General features: G+C 40.2%; 1 protein-coding gene across 1 annotated transcript in view; it reads left to right on the forward strand.

Moving 5' to 3' along the window:
- Window positions 1-556: 556 nt before the first annotated feature.
- Window positions 557-15,500, forward strand: part of AVL9 (AVL9 homolog (S. cerevisiase)) — a gene marked incomplete at its 5' end in the record, with an annotated part of 20,439 nt that continues 5,495 nt past the window's right edge. The window contains 10 exons of the mRNA XM_010015178.1: window positions 557-677; window positions 2,851-2,936; window positions 4,696-4,767; window positions 5,436-5,525; window positions 5,910-5,976; window positions 6,665-6,705; window positions 7,839-7,877; window positions 11,308-11,365; window positions 11,913-12,454; window positions 15,391-15,472. Of these exons, the coding sequence (XP_010013480.1) occupies window positions 557-677; window positions 2,851-2,936; window positions 4,696-4,767; window positions 5,436-5,525; window positions 5,910-5,976; window positions 6,665-6,705; window positions 7,839-7,877; window positions 11,308-11,365; window positions 11,913-12,454; window positions 15,391-15,472 (1,198 nt within the window). The remainder of the gene's footprint in view (window positions 678-2,850; window positions 2,937-4,695; window positions 4,768-5,435; window positions 5,526-5,909; window positions 5,977-6,664; window positions 6,706-7,838; window positions 7,878-11,307; window positions 11,366-11,912; window positions 12,455-15,390; window positions 15,473-15,500) is intronic.

Consider the following 15,500-nt stretch of genomic DNA (forward strand, 5'->3'; position numbering starts at 1 on the left):
TTCAAGCCAATGTGTAGAACACATTGCAGTGAAGGACATAAAAATACTTTAAAGCAGTATTTTGCTATTAGCATAGTTACTGAGATTATTCAGCACCATTAGGGTAAAATAGAGGCTTGTGTGTGTTGAAGTGTTACCCAGTCATGAGCACCTGGGGGGCTGAGAAGCCAAATTTGATTTCAGGCTATGTGTGCCCCGCGATGGCCCCTGCTGAGGCTGCGGGTGCAGCAGTGTGCTGCTGGCTGCGTGCCTACAGAAGGTGTTCAGCTGCTGGGTGATGTTTTCTGCTCGAGGATCCGTTTCACACTTCTCTTGAGGAAGAGCTCCTAGGCTGGACAGAAACACTGTACAAGCCAAATCTGCTCAGGGCCTGTCAGACCAAGCGTGAGTTGGTCTGTGGGTGCTTTGGAGGAAGAGATAAAGCTTGCTAGTAGGGAATAAAACTTTAATACCAGTGCTAAAACAAAAGGTGCTGGGCTGAATCACAGACACTTGCTTGTTCGATAGCAGTAATGTGTTGTCTCTGCCTCCCCTCTGCTTTTGTTTCTGTGTTTAGGTTGAATTTTCCTATCCTCCCCTAAAGCCTGCAGAAGGACATGACAGCCACAGTTTGCCAGAGGAATGGAAGTACTTGCCATTTCTCGCCTTACCAGACGGGGCTCACAACTATCAGGAAGGTAAGAAGCAAGAGAAGGAAGTTGTATGTACTACTACTACTGCAATCAAAAGAAACATCCTGATGTCTGAACAGTTAATCAGTGATTCTTTTAGACTTCCTGGGTTTGGTTTCTTTTTTGTTTAAGCTGCCAAATGCATTGGCAAAGATATGTTGCTTCAGACTTTAAAATGAAAGTAGATCATAAACGTGTACCTCCTACGTCAAGAAATCAGATACTGATAAAAGCCTACACTTGTGTGTAGTTCTAGAGCAACTCAAGGCTACCAGCCTTCTCAGTTCTTTGAAGGGGGAATAAACTCTTGAATAAAACCTAATCAAGTTTGAGGGAAGGGAGGAATGAAATTCTAACATTCTGCCTTGTAATGTGTGTAATTGTTATTTTCTCTGCTAAATCAGGGCTTCTTAGAATGACCTACAAGTCATTCAGTTTCTGTAGAATGATGTATTTTGAAAACCAGCACATGTAAAGGGCAGGAACAGAAGCATTAGTGTATTTGTCAGCAGAATGATTCCTTTGGCACGTATTTACCAGCAAGTTCACTGCACTTACTTTGTTTCTGTTGTTTAGTATTGCGTTTATTTATTTGACAGCAGTTTGGTTCATCACCATGACGTTTATCTGCATGTTCAGTTGTTTCACCTGGGTGTTTGTTCCTGCAGAGCAGTGAACAAGGAAGGCACTTCAACAGCAAAATCACAGAAATGCTTTAATACTACTTTTAATAAGATTTTTGGGGTTTTTCTTAACTCTATGTACTTAGCTTCCTAATTCTCCAGCTTCCAGAGATCTCATTTGGAAGCAAAAAGGAAATCATATCAAAATAATCCCCTGCCTGCCAGCAAGAAGACTCTAGTGTGGGTCATGGCTTTTGTTCCATTTCTGTGTTGTTAAATACATAAGGAGAAATAGGTTATGTTCAAAGCTGGGAAAGTCACATTCAGCTGCACCTACATGTTCTCTCTTGGCTCAGTACCATCCCTCAACTTTAAGCATTTTTATTGCTGTACTAAAAGATTATCAGTGTGTGTTTTTGAGTAAATAAAACAAGACTTGGCAACCAAACTGATACATATTCTTGCGTTTTGTAAGCAAGAATACACATGAACTTGAAACAGGCAGGTATGTTTCAGATAATAGTTACGTTACGTTTACTGTAGCTTTATTAGATATCTATCTTTTGAGTTTTAAACTAATTCCCACTGATATAATTGCATTTTTACAAAGGAGATGATGGTTCAGGAAATAGCCTTCAAGGCTTTCTAAAACCCTAGGTGGTTTTCGTAATGTCATTAAACTTGTTCGAGGGAGTAAAGTTCTTTGTTATAAACAGTCACTCTTTCTGTTGGACTTAAAGCATGTGGGAGTGTCTCTTCATTTTGTTACTAGGAAGCAAACAAAAAACTAGGAGTTGGTTTCAAAACAAATTCCACACATGTTTTTGGAAGGCAAACAGCTGTAATGTCTTCTAGTTACGATTTAGCAACTTTTGCAGTAGTAGCAAGTGTGTGTGTATACACATTGGTGTGTAGGTCTCAAGCCATAAGAACCTTTCTCTTGTCATGTTTTATAGATACTTCTTTTCTTTCATGTTACACTTGCACAGAGACAGTCATTATTTTGCATGAGACAAGGATTCACAAATCCTTTCTGTAAGCATAGTGGTGCATGGGTATCTACCTTGGCAGTGGTAGCAGCTACGTTAATGTTTCAACTGTCCTCCTTGGGGGGCTATTTTCTCCCTGTCTTCGTGGCATTTACCTTCTTAATGGCATCACACTCCAATTTTATGCCTTGCCTCACAGTGCTTTGTCTTTGCTCCTCCATACTGAATTGGGAAAGCAGCATGCCCGTAGGTTTCAGTGGTGCTTTGCTGCTGTCAGTAGCTGCTCCTGAGAACCTGTGAGTGGGCTTGTAGGAGCTTGGTTAAGCTAAACATCAGGCTGTTGCCAGAATATCCATATTGGCACAGCTAGAGAGTCTTCCACAAAGCATCCTGCAATCTGGAAACTAATTTGGGTGTAGGCAAAGCTTTATAGAGGACTTGTTAAAGTCTCAAAAGTAAGTGTGCCAGTATTTTCACCAGTAAATGTTTTATAAATAAGTGGTGCTGAAAATTACAGTCTTGGGCTCTTGTTAGTAACATCTGAAACAAATCTTTTCTTCTTCACAGATACCGTGTTTTTCCATTTGCCACCGAGGTGTGGGGATCGAACCACGGTCTATGGTGTCTCTTGCTACAGGCAGATTGAAGCAAAGGTAACTCCCCAAGTTGGGAATTATATTCCTGAAATAGTAGGCTTGATGCATTAATAACCCTAAGAATCAGTGGCTTCCATTACACCAACAAACTGCGTGATCAGCTTGCATTAAAAACCTATGAAAATGTACAAGCATAGTAGATAGCTCCAGAACTTGGGAACTACTCCTTTCCTTTACATCAGCAGGCTTATTGTGATATTTAGGAATGATCAAGGCAATGGACAAATGTTTTGGCTATTGTGCGCTAATCCAAGCATCAGCACCAAAAAACAAATACCTATCAGCAAATAGCTGATAGTCTGTCAGGCAGCCACCTATGAAAGTGTACAAGCATCGTAGATAGCTCCAGAACTTGGGAACTATTCCTTTCCTTTACATCAGCAGGCTTACTGTGATCTTTAGGAATGATCAAGGCAATGGACAAATATGTTTTGGCTATTGTGAGCTAATCCAAGCATCAGCACCAAAAAACAAATACCTATCAGCAAATAGCTGATAGTCTGTCAGGCAGCCAAGTCGTGTTTCCAAGGAGTAGGCATTTAGGGTGGAAAAAGTTGGAATTTCTCCATTGTGTGACCATGAGGAATTTTGGAGTGTTTCCTGGGATCTGACAATGCAAGTGCAGGGATGTTTCTCTTCACCTACCTCCTTTACCAAAAGGAGGCCAGAATCTTCCCATTCATTGTAGCTGCTTACCAATACTGAGCAAATAAAAAGCAGTAAAGGTGAAAAATAGCTGAGAGGTGGTGTGCACCTGAGCACACTGAGGAAATGGTGTCCTTGGGCTACTGAAATCTGCCCACATTTTCAGTAGTAACAGTAGTATGAGCTGTGCACTTACAATTGACAAGTTGGAAACTAAATGATCTTTAAAATCCCTTCCAACCCAAACCATTGTAGGATTCCATTGCTAAGTTATTACCAATTTCTTTTAAAATTCCTCCCTTTTCCAGTGAAATGCTAAATACCTGGACTGCCATGTGGGTTTAAGTGAGTCTTGTATTCAGAAGATGTGAATTTTGTACTCTGTTCTAGTGTTAATCACACCTTGATTATAGTTCAAGTTCCTGTTTATGCTATAGGAGAAATTTTACACATGGAGATTTTAGTTTCATTTCTTCTGAACTAAATCCCTGTTGACTTCAGTTCTCTCACTATCTTTGGAGCCAGTCTACACTGTATCTCTGATTTAGAGCCTTCCTCTGTGTAACTCTAAAATAACTTTCTAGGTCTGCTGTTAAATGCTGGGACCATTTGGTCTGGCTGAGAATGTGGTTGGTTCTGCAGATGACACCTCCTTTATTTGATGGTTGGCTCAAAGAAATCCTCAAGTATAAAGCAAACAATTTCTAGGCAAAGACTTTTCAATCTGGTCCATTTTCACAGATACTGTTAGAGAAGAGCAGGCGACGTGTTGTGGCTCCTCTTCTGTTACATTACCTTGAGTTAAAATGCCATTGCCTTTTCCAGGGCTATTGCCTTTTTCTCATGCTAGTGTCTTTTAAACAGTCCTCTGCCTATCACCACAGCTGTATTTGGATCTTTGCTGTGCACAGTGAGATGAGAACACAACTCTGACATGTCAGTGTTATGACCATTTTTACTAGGTAAGGGCAAACTGTTGCATGGTTTGGATATTCTACCATTTAAGGCAGTCAGTTTTAGGTTCTGTTCAAAATAGGGGGGGGCATGTGGCAGCTAGAGCTGTATTCACAGTTGTGTCTGGTAAAACCACTGTAATACTTCTATTTTTCAGGCATTAAAAGTACGGCAAGCAGATGTCACCCGAGAAACTGTACAGAAGAGTGTCTGTGTTCTCAGTCAGCTGGTAAGAATGTTTGTTTAACTCCCCAAACACTTTCAGATAACACACTAAAAATTATTTGTTTTCCATATTCTGATGTGGAACTTTTGCCTCCAGACACCTCTCTTTAAATCATTGCAGACTGGATTTACTGAAGTAAAATTGAGTCAGAAAGCTCTGGCATTTAAGTGAGCTGCCTGGAACTGGTATCTCCATTTAAGAGTAATTGTAGAAGTGTCTGCCTGTTGTCAGGGATCAGGATATTTATTTGTGGTTTTGATTCTTCTTTTGTGCTACTAACTTTGTTTCATGTAGTAGGATTGTGGGGTTTGGCCATTATAATACCTGGAGACAGTGGCTATTGACATTGATGCTCTGACAGTTGACATTGAAAGAGGTTTTGAGATAGCCACACATACAGCATACTCTCGTTTTGAAGAAACATCTTGTGTTTCTACCTATTCAGCAAAAGCTACTGGTCACCAGGCAGGGAAAAGGGATTCTTTCTGTGCTTAAAGCTGAAAGGTTTAAGCACAGGAGAAGGATGCTGCGTGTTAGTAATTGCCCCTCCATGAACTAGGTGTGTAATAATGCGTCTATATTGCACCATAAGAATGGGAGAAGATTCAACCTCAAAAGGAGTGACTAAGGAAGTCTTCTTCATGTGCTTTTGTGTTTGTTTTTCTTCCAAGCCTTTGTATGGATTACTTCAGGCCAAGCTGCAGCTCATTACACACGCGTACTTCGAAGAAAAAGACTTCTCACAGATTTCAATTCTTAAGGTAACTTTTAAGGAACAGCCACACAATTAACTTTCAGTGCCCAGAACAAAGCTTTCAGTGTAAGGCTACAGGCTTTAGTGTTTGCAGTTATTGCTCAAATATTCCATCTGCGTAGGTCATTCATTTATTCAGCTCTTCTAACAATTTAACATGAACTACCTTAATCTGACAGAGAGTCACCTTTCTGACTTGTAATGAAATACAGGAACAAGCATGATTATCAGCCTGTATCTCCATTGACCCCGTTAGTAAAATTTGACTTTCTTTCTGGAATAAGATGTTGAAATCCTTGAACAAGTGAATTTTCTTCATTCTGGACTTTTTGTGACCATGTGCCATTAACAGCTTCTGGGGTTTGTTTTGCTTTTGTTCTAACTTTTACAGGAACTTTATGATCACATGAATAGTTCCCTGGGCAATACTTCTCTAGAAGGGTCACAGGTTTATCTTGGTAAGTGATTTTTTTTTGTGCAAGCAGCAGAGATGTTAAACTAATCAGCACATTCCCTTCCTGAGCTAATTTGTTTATGTGCATTTAATAGATTAAGCACCAGAGGTCTGTGTGCCTGCACAGTATTCTGTTACGTGTTTCTTTCTTAATGGATTTCAATAAATGTCAAATAAACTGAGTGTTGCTTTCAAAACAGGCGTTAGTTGTAGGTTGAAAGCCATGTTACCTCTTGACCTAACAGTCTGACAAGCCACTGCTTGGCTGCTTTTAGGAAATAGTACCTTCTTAATTTCTAGATTGAGCTATTTGATGGTGTGGGGTGCTCAAGCTTTCATCATCCGTTACTTGGGATAGATCCCATCTGATTCTGACTCTTCCCTGTGTTTTCTGAATGCACAGTGCAGTACTTACTTCAGTCTTTCCATAATGCTGCATGGTAGCCAAGAGGAGTCAACTCAAGAGTATGACAATTCATGTTATTATTGTCTCAATTGTAGATATAACTCTTGCTCCTGCTCAAAAGAAAGAAGTTTATATGAGTTCTGCTATTGAAATAACCAGGTTAACCATAATAACCATAATAACCATACTGGGTGTCCCGCTCCCCCTGAAAGATGGTGACAAGAAGTAAGTTAGTATCTCTACTAGCTATTAAGCTGTAGTAATTGCTCTCTTTTTGGAATCTCAGGTCTGTCACCTCGAGATCTTGTTCTCCACTTCAGACACAAGGTAGGTGTTCTCTGCTGTGTATAAAGTATGTGTTGTATAAAGTACAGCCCTTTGCAGAGTAAAATGCTTTGAGAGGAACTGAAAAATAAGCATGTGTAGACATACCTCAGGTAGGAGCAAAAGGACTGTTTCCTAAGTGCTTCTGGTTACAATCTCCTCATTTCCTATCCCCTTCCACCTGCGTAACTTCAGTGACTGTAAGACCTAGACTGAGCAGTTCTGCCTGTGTGCTGCATTCCCTGGCCAGTTCTAGGTTTGTGTGACATCTCTTTAGACCTGTTCCAAACTGCAGGTGGGATCTCAGTTATGGTCTTGTTTCTATTTCCTGCTTCTCATCAGATGAATGTGATGGAAGAACATTGCTAAACTCTGTGCAGACACAACTTGGAGCATTTTTCCCTCTATCTTGTAATTTCTGCAGCTTCTGCCATTGTAGAACTTTGGGGACTTGCACCTCTTCTGTTTCCCAATGACTGTTGAAATGCAGTGTGTATCCTATAGCTAAGGTACAAATAGCATTTAGAATCTTTTATTAACTGCGAGACATCAAGGAAGCAAATTAAAGAATCTGGATCTCATGGTGTGTTTGTGCCTGCTCAGTAGATTTTTGGGATAGAACTCGTTTTTGTTGAACATCAGATGTCTGCCGGTCATACCCCAGAATTGTCTGTGTTTTAATTTGAGCACAGAGAGTCTGTACGGCCACTCTGATGTAAATATCTCCTCTGTAGATGCCTAAAATTAGGTGAGATGAATGGCATTCTTGGTATTTTGCTGAATCTTTTCTATATTTCTATGGAGGAACTCTTTTATGTTTATGTAGTTTACTGGGGTTTTTAAATTCTTGGATTACACAACATGTTCTTTCCAATAAGCTTCGTATGATTCAAATCATGGAATTCCTTGTGCAGGGTTTTTGCTGTGTATCTCAAATGCTGCTTTAAAATGAGTGCTCAGGTGGAAAAATGATACTGGAACACAGGTTTTCACTGGTCAAACGTATTTTGCTCATTTGACAATCATGCAATGATTAACATGAAACCTTGGGTAAAAGATTATGCTTGCTCAGTAATTTTGATAAATGGCGGTGGTTCACTCACCACATTTTTCCTTTTTGTGTTTGTTTTCTCCAGGTGTTGATCCTTTTTAAACTGATTCTTCTAGAGAAAAAGGTAACGTTTTGTAGGCTGAGGTAATTGAAACAGAAAATGCAGTTATAAAATGTTCACACTCTACCTTATTAATAGCTGTCCCAGCCAGAGTAAGTAAAATGTGATTAAAATTGTGAGAGGAGAAACTTAACTTATTATAAAAGATAAGAAAGGATACGCAGAATGCAAATAGGAAAAGCAGGTACCCAAAAGGCTGCGTAAAACTTGACAGGTTTTCAGTAAGTGGAATTTCTGGTTCAGGCTTTAAATAGGCATACCAGAGAAAACAAGTGCTAGAAGTGTCCTTCAGACCTCAATTGCCTGGACACCTGCGGGAGACAGGGTGCAGAGCCGTAACTGTTGGGTCAGGCTGAACTCACATTATGAATTGGTAAAAAGTGTTGAATTCTAGGCTCAGTGTTCTCTTTGCTGCCTGACAAGTAATACTGTCTTAGTCATTTAAGTGCAATATGCAAAATGTACAAGCAGATGTGAAATAGTAGAAACATTTATTTTCTTCTGTGCGTGTATATATATCTATATATATCTCTATATATATATATCTCTATCTAAATACCCTGGAACAAGAACTTTGAGTGAAATGATTGTGTATCAGGTCTCAAACAGATACATGCAGGGATTTGCTTCTTGTTTGTTTTGCTTTTTAAACTCGTTGTTAAACCCCAGCTTCTTCAGAGTACTGAGAAGGACCATTAGAATTTCCTGTTAGCTGCAATTGGAAAGTCAGTAGGACTTAATCTATAAAGGGAGTGTTCAAGGCCAGGTTCGACACAGGGGCTTGGAGCAACCCGCTCTTGCTCTAGCAGAAGGTGTCCCTGCCCATGGCAGGGAGTTGGAACTGGATGATCTTAAGGTCCTTTCCAACCCAAACCATTCTGTGATTCTGTGATTCATTCTAAGTATAAAGAGCTGTGGTTTTTTAAAGCCTATTGAAGGCCTAGGTATCTTTTGTGGGGCAGTAAATATGGCTTTTAAAACAGAAGTAACAGCTTCTCCATAGCTTTTGCACTTGTCACTTGTACATTAGATATACCTTGACAGTTCTAAGTATTTATTGATGAGAATAAATGCAGTTTCTGCGTTTAAGAGCTGTATGCTAAAGACTGCTATATATGAAAGCCTATGCAAAAGGTATACTTGAGAAATTATGATTAGGACATGGTAGGATATATGGATATATGTATGTAATCAAGACTCAATAGGCAAGCTTTTTCCCCAGAAGAACCCAAGTCTACAGTGGTTTTTTTAACCATAAGTGGAAAGAATATTTCCCAGTAGGATTTTGAAATGTATCTCCACTGATCTGCTTAAAATCTTCTAATAGCATTTCACCAAGTCAGTTCAGTATTTGGACATGAACAAACAAAATGCTTTCTTGAGCCTCAGTTCTTCTCTGAAGCTGCTCAAACCACAAGACATAAATGCACAGGAAGAGAGAGGGTTTCCCAAGCATGTTCATGTGACTCAAACATGTGAAAATAACTGGATACTTATTGAAGAAACCTGCAGATTGCTTTGGTTTTGGTTTTCCCTAAGCTCCAGCAGGAAGACAACACTTGCACTTTCAAAAAGCAGAGTTTTGTTTTTCTGGCACTGCCTATTTTCTGGCACATGTTAAGGTTCCAGAGTAACTGAAGGAATCTGTATGTTCAAAGACGCCAAACATGAAAGCCAAGAAACCACTAATAATGCCAGTTTTCCTTGAGCTGAAAAGTGCCTGAATGCCACAGACCGATTCGCTTTAATCCTTAGCAATTCGGTTGATGCCTTTCCACAGGCTAAAGAGATGTTTTTCCACCTCTTGGCTGTTAGGAGGCTGGAAGACTACTTCCAGATGGTGATCACTGGATTTTCTGCTGCCAGGACCGCCCAGGTTGCTGATGTAAACATTGTAGGGCATATAATGGGGTTGGGAGAGCTCAGGAGGTGTATGCACATATAGACAGAGAGATGGCAGAGGGGCTTGATGGAGCCAATACAGAAAAGTACTCAGCTTAAGTAAGCAGTATACCCAATGAAAACTTAAGAGTGGAATAGATTTCTTGTAAGCAAGATGGTATTTATAGACTTAATTATTTCTGTAGGCTTAAAAATAAGCTTGGCTAGGAACACATGGTGTCTGGGTATCTAAACCTGTAGAGGCAGCTCAGGGTTTCTGTTGTAGTTCATTGCTCTTGGGTCCTGCATCTTTCCTACGTGCATTATAAAGCAGCATCCTAAAAGAAGTTTGACTTTTTTGGAGTCAGTAGGAATCCTTTCCTCAGATGAGCTGCTTGTTCTCATCATGCTTTCTCTGTGCCTGTAGCAATTTGAATTTGCCTGTCCTGAACATAGAAAATTTGTGCAAGGTAATATACACAGTCTGTTTCTAGCTGAGGTACCATTAAACATCGCTTGGTATGTGTTAGGACTCCATAGGTTTTTCTCTTGGTTCCATCAATTCACTAGCTTGTAGACTTGCAAATACTAGTGGAACATGAGTTATTTATCAGTCGCTTCTAAAGCATCTTCCTAGCTGACAGCAGAAGTCCTTTATTAAAGTCTTAAGTCTGCAAACTTGCACTTCTAATTTCATCATATACCTATTAAACTGGCCTGCAGAGTCATCAAGTTAGGTCATTCTGCATTCCTTTGGTTGATTCTTTGTAATGCTCGCCTGTCTTGGAGGAACTCCAGTAGTAATACTCAGTCTGCCTTGTGGTTCTTCTTTCATTGCTAGCCTTTGACACCCCCCTTTTGAATTCCTAACTAATTTACTAATCACAGTCTCTCTGATTTAATTAAGGAGATTCTCTATTCCCATGTTATGCCTTAAGTGCTTTGCCAGAGCTAAATATGAGTCATGTCTTCTGTTTCCACAAAATCTTGTGTTTAATCATAGGAAGACACTCTTAATAAATGCATGCTGCATTTCTCCTGGTTTTCATTTATCTGCATAGCCTTAATATATTTCCTTAAAGAGATGGTTTTGCATAGGTTTTGGTCAGAATTCTGGAATGGAGATTATTTGGCCTCTTTGATTTATAACAGAGATTATAATGTATTACACATGGATAAGAATTCTTATGGTGTGCCAGGAACAACTTTTCTCTGTCAGCTATTCAGTAAGTGCCTCAATCTGGGGGAAAAAAGCCTGAACAACTGACAGTAAAATCTGAATGATTGACAAGTATATATTACACTTGGGTGTATATATGCAACATATATATTACAAACAAAATATGAGGGTATAACAGACACTTAAATATTTGAACTGCTGTAAGAACTTTTGTTGGTAGCAGACTTCCTAAAATAACATAAAAAGCAATGCCTTGAATAGTTTTCATGTGTTCTATGTATCTTTGTCATGCTTAAGTGTAGTTTTATTGTTCTCATTCTCTCCTCCCTAATTCTCCTCTCCTCTCCCCACCCCTCTCCCTTCTGCCACCAGGTGCTATTTTATATTTCTCCAGTAAATAGGTTGGTGGGAGCACTGATGACTGTCCTAAAAAAGTAAGAAGAGAAGTTTGGACTTCTTTTTCTGTGCTTTCTGGTTATAACTGGGACTGGCAGTTTCATATGGAAAACAACATAGGTGACAATAGAGTTATCTTGGTATGTTGCCTGAAAAATAGGTGACTTTTATGTATGTACACATACCCTAATCCTTACTACTTACACTCTGTGGGTTATTTCTTGTTCTTTATTAGAGCCACTGGATCTTCTGTATTGCCAGTGGGTAACATAGATGGGACCCTGAAGAAGTCACACATTCCTGTTGAGTTCAGACAAACAACAAACAAAACCAAACCCCCTAACCTTGCTAATTCTTAACTTCTAACCAGGCACCTCAAAGCAAAAAAGTTTGGGAAGTTTCTTTAGGAGAGAAAGTGTGGGGTTTGGTTTTGGTTTAATTTAGTGTGTGTAACACAGCTTCCCCCCAAAAGTGGTGTTTTAAAAAACGTGATTTCCACTAAGCACACCAGAGCACTTTATTCATTTTCTTTACTAAAAGTCAGTTAGGTTTCTATTGAGATGCTGATATTCATGTGTGCTATCACTTTCCAGGGATGATTGAACATGGTCTTACTGACTGCTCACACTATAGACCAAGAAAGAGCATATCAGAGGATGCTGGCTTGCAGGAAAATACACCACATTTAGATGACTCTGTTTCTGCTGCTGATACTTCAGATACAACCTTAGGAATGGGCAAGGGAGGCAAGAAGGTGACAGGAAACCATTCAGTGGAAGGTCAGAAAGCAAGCGTGCCTTTCTGCCCATCAGAGAAGACTTGCAATGGAGCTCAGTCCTCCAACAGTGCTGTGCAGCGCTTGAAAGTTCCATCCCGCGCTTCTCCAGCATCCTCTGAAAGTGACTGGGAGACCTTGGATCCGAGCATTTTGGAAGAGTCTAACCTGAAAGAAGGAGAACGTGACAATACAGCATCAGAACAGGCCGAAAATCTTCCGAGCTCAGAAAGCCTTCCAATCACTGTGCAGCCCCAGGCAAATACAGGACACGCGGTGCTTGTTCCAGGGCTGATCTCTGGGTTGGAAGAGGACCAGTATGGTATGCCCTTGGCTATTTTTACAAAGGTAAACATGTTGTTTATGGTACCTGGTAACTCATAAAGACATCTGTTTTTCAGAAGAGGCTAATAATTTTGGTTACCCAACTCCAGCTGGACAGTAGGGTACTACAAAACACCCAAGTACAGTCTCTGGCAAGTGACTGTGTTCCTAGGCAGGTGGAAAGTGTGAGTGCACGTCTGAGAGAGGTGTGTGCACGTACATGCACACACTTGTCTTTCATATGTATACTTATTTCAGTTCTACATGATGGTAACCTGCAACCCCTCTGTGGTTAGTAAATGGTATGTAACTACTGGTTTTTTCACTCTCAGTTGTTGATCTAACCTGTATGGGGCAAGATCAGAGCACTTAAGAAGTGTTTTGATACCTTAATCTACACTAAGATTCTGAAAGCTGTACCTTAGCTGACACCTAAGCCTGTGTTTCCCTCTTCTAGTTTTTATATGTATGCATTTATAAATACATACATGTGTATATACACATAAAATGTGTATATAAATGTGTATCTGTATACACACACAAAAATACATAGAATCATAGAATCACAGGCTGGTTTGGGCTGGAAGGGACCTTAAAGCTCATCTAGTTCCAATCCCCCGCCATGGACAGGGACACCTTCTGCTAGAGCAGGTTGCTCCAAGCCCCTGTGTCCAACCTGGCCTTGAACACTGCCAGGGATGGGGCATATATATCTAATTTCACACTTCTTTGCGTGGTAACTCCTGGTTGTCTGGCTCTTTCACTGTGCATGGTGCTGAGCCACTGGAGTTTAAGCTTGTGCTAATGCCTGGCTGAACTCAAGTGTCTCTCTAAGGACTCTGGGCATTGTCAGATAACAAGCAATACATGTACTAGGGCTGGTTTCCCATACCCTCCCCCTCGCAGGAAAATACATCCCTGTTAAAGATATTTTTGTGAACAAAAAGGTTCTGTTTTTAATTTAATAATCTTTTAGATGAACATTTCATAGAATCATAGACTCATTTACCCAGAAAGAAGAAGATTCAGATTGATTTCCTCAAGCTGATGAGGTTCAAAGTGCTATTTCTTCCTTTGGAGGTGCTTATTTGCATTTGCTTGCAGAATGTTTTATGGATGCCTCTGTGAGCTCCTGTCAGTAACTTCCATTGGAAATGGCAGGCTGTGTGGGCTCAAGGGAGCAGCTCCAATGTCATTGCCCTGTATTGCCTCACGTCACTGTTAGAAATGCTTTTTCAACAAAGATCTGCAGTCTGGTGTTTGGCCTTATGGTCTGTCTAATGAAAAGGATAGCCTGTAAATTGTATTTAGTGGAGTTCTGTTGGAAATACTAGATGGAAAGCAAGAAGAAAATGATTGATAAGGGGGCCTGGGAGTGCAAACTCAGTTCGCTACTAAGCCCATAAAGTGGAAAAATAAACAGTTTTAAGGAAACCGACAGTTCTTACATGTTTACCTTCTGTTCCACATTGGTGCTTTTCATTTGAATTCATCCCATGTAATTAAAGCAGAAGAGGCTTTCCATCTCTTTAAGTTATCAGAAAAATGTCATTTGAAGTTATAGTTTAACCACTATAAACTTACTGCAAAGTTTAAATCTCTTCTAGAGCTCTCGTGTCAGGGTTGTTTTACGCCGTGCCATGGAAAGACTAATAACTCTGACTAATGTGAGTGGGAGGAGGTTTTGCCAGATGGCCTAATACCTCATCCAAGTACACCTGAGCACAAGGGAAAATAGGTTGTGATACGTGTTTGTTTGGTATCAGTTCTGTAAGTTCTGATTCTTATTTCAGTTGCACTCTTTAAAAAGAATGGAACATGTTCACAGAAATAAACGTTGTTGTATTTAGAGACAAATGTGAATTTGGGAACTGACACTTGATACTTAAATAGCAAAAGATTTCCAGGACTTTGCTGCTTGAGTATCCAGGAATTAACTCTTCCTTTGCCAGCTTCTCAAGCCATATTTTGGGTAAGTTCTCCATTTCAGTTGGTGATTCCCCTCAAAGCACCATTGTTCCTTTGACACAGGCTGTTTGTTCTCAACTGATAAGCCCTTGTCATCTGGGAAGCCATCCCTGTGTCTAATCTAACAAAAGGGAATAGCTGTGCTCCTTTCTTCCATATGTTTCCCATTACCACGTACTGTGTGATGAAGTGCACGTGCTCTTTGTGCTGTCCGATACGTGTTAGCCCTTCAGGGTTCCTACCAGTGAGTGAATTGCTTTGTGTTTTATGCAACTGAACAGCTAGAATTAGACTTCAGGGGTATGTTGAGCCTACATTTAAAAGAAAATTACAATTCCTACATTTGTCTCTCAGTGATCTCTCAATGATTTACATCAAAACCCTTTTACAAAGGCAAAATACTGGGTTGTTGGGGTCTTTTTCAACTGGAATGTAGCTTAACTTCTAAGCACGGAGTGGCTAAGAAGCACGGTGTGTTGCTTTCTGTCCTGCTCTTTCTTAAAGCAGGCATGCATATGCTTGTCAGAAATTGGTTGCTATCTCTGGAGCCTGGAAATCTCCACCTGCAAAATGTGGATAGCAGCCTGTAGCTTTCCTGCATCATGTGCCTCAGGACTACAAGAAGACGTCAAGTGGGGAGACGAATCTTTGTTGACTTCTTGTCTCTGAATTGACCTGAGACCTCACTCTTGTTTTATATTGCTGGATCTATTGCTTTATAAACACATTTGATTCCTGTCCTTTGCGTTGTGTTTCAGTCCTGAGACTGAAAGGCAACTCATCCACCTCTTGAATAATGTAATTCACGTGGAACCTGGTTGCTTTGCTTTGCAGATGTGACGCAGCAAAACAATAGATAATCGTGGCTGAAATCGTAGTAACTTAAGGTTCATTTTGGGTGGAAAGTGCTGGGTTTTTAGGAAAAACTGAATATAGACAATTTGAATTTGTTTGGCATTATGTTAATCCTCTAAACACGTCTCTTCCTTTAGGGGTACCTCTGTTTGCCCTACATGGCACTGCAGCAGCATCACCTCCTGTCGGATGTAACCGTGCGCGGCTTTGTGGCGGGGGGCACCAACAACCCTTTTCGTCAGGCAGA

This window comes from Nestor notabilis, unplaced genomic scaffold (genome assembly GCF_000696875.1).
Source record: "Nestor notabilis isolate BGI_N333 unplaced genomic scaffold, ASM69687v1 scaffold13355, whole genome shotgun sequence".
NCBI lineage: Eukaryota > Metazoa > Chordata > Aves > Psittaciformes > Psittacidae > Nestor > Nestor notabilis.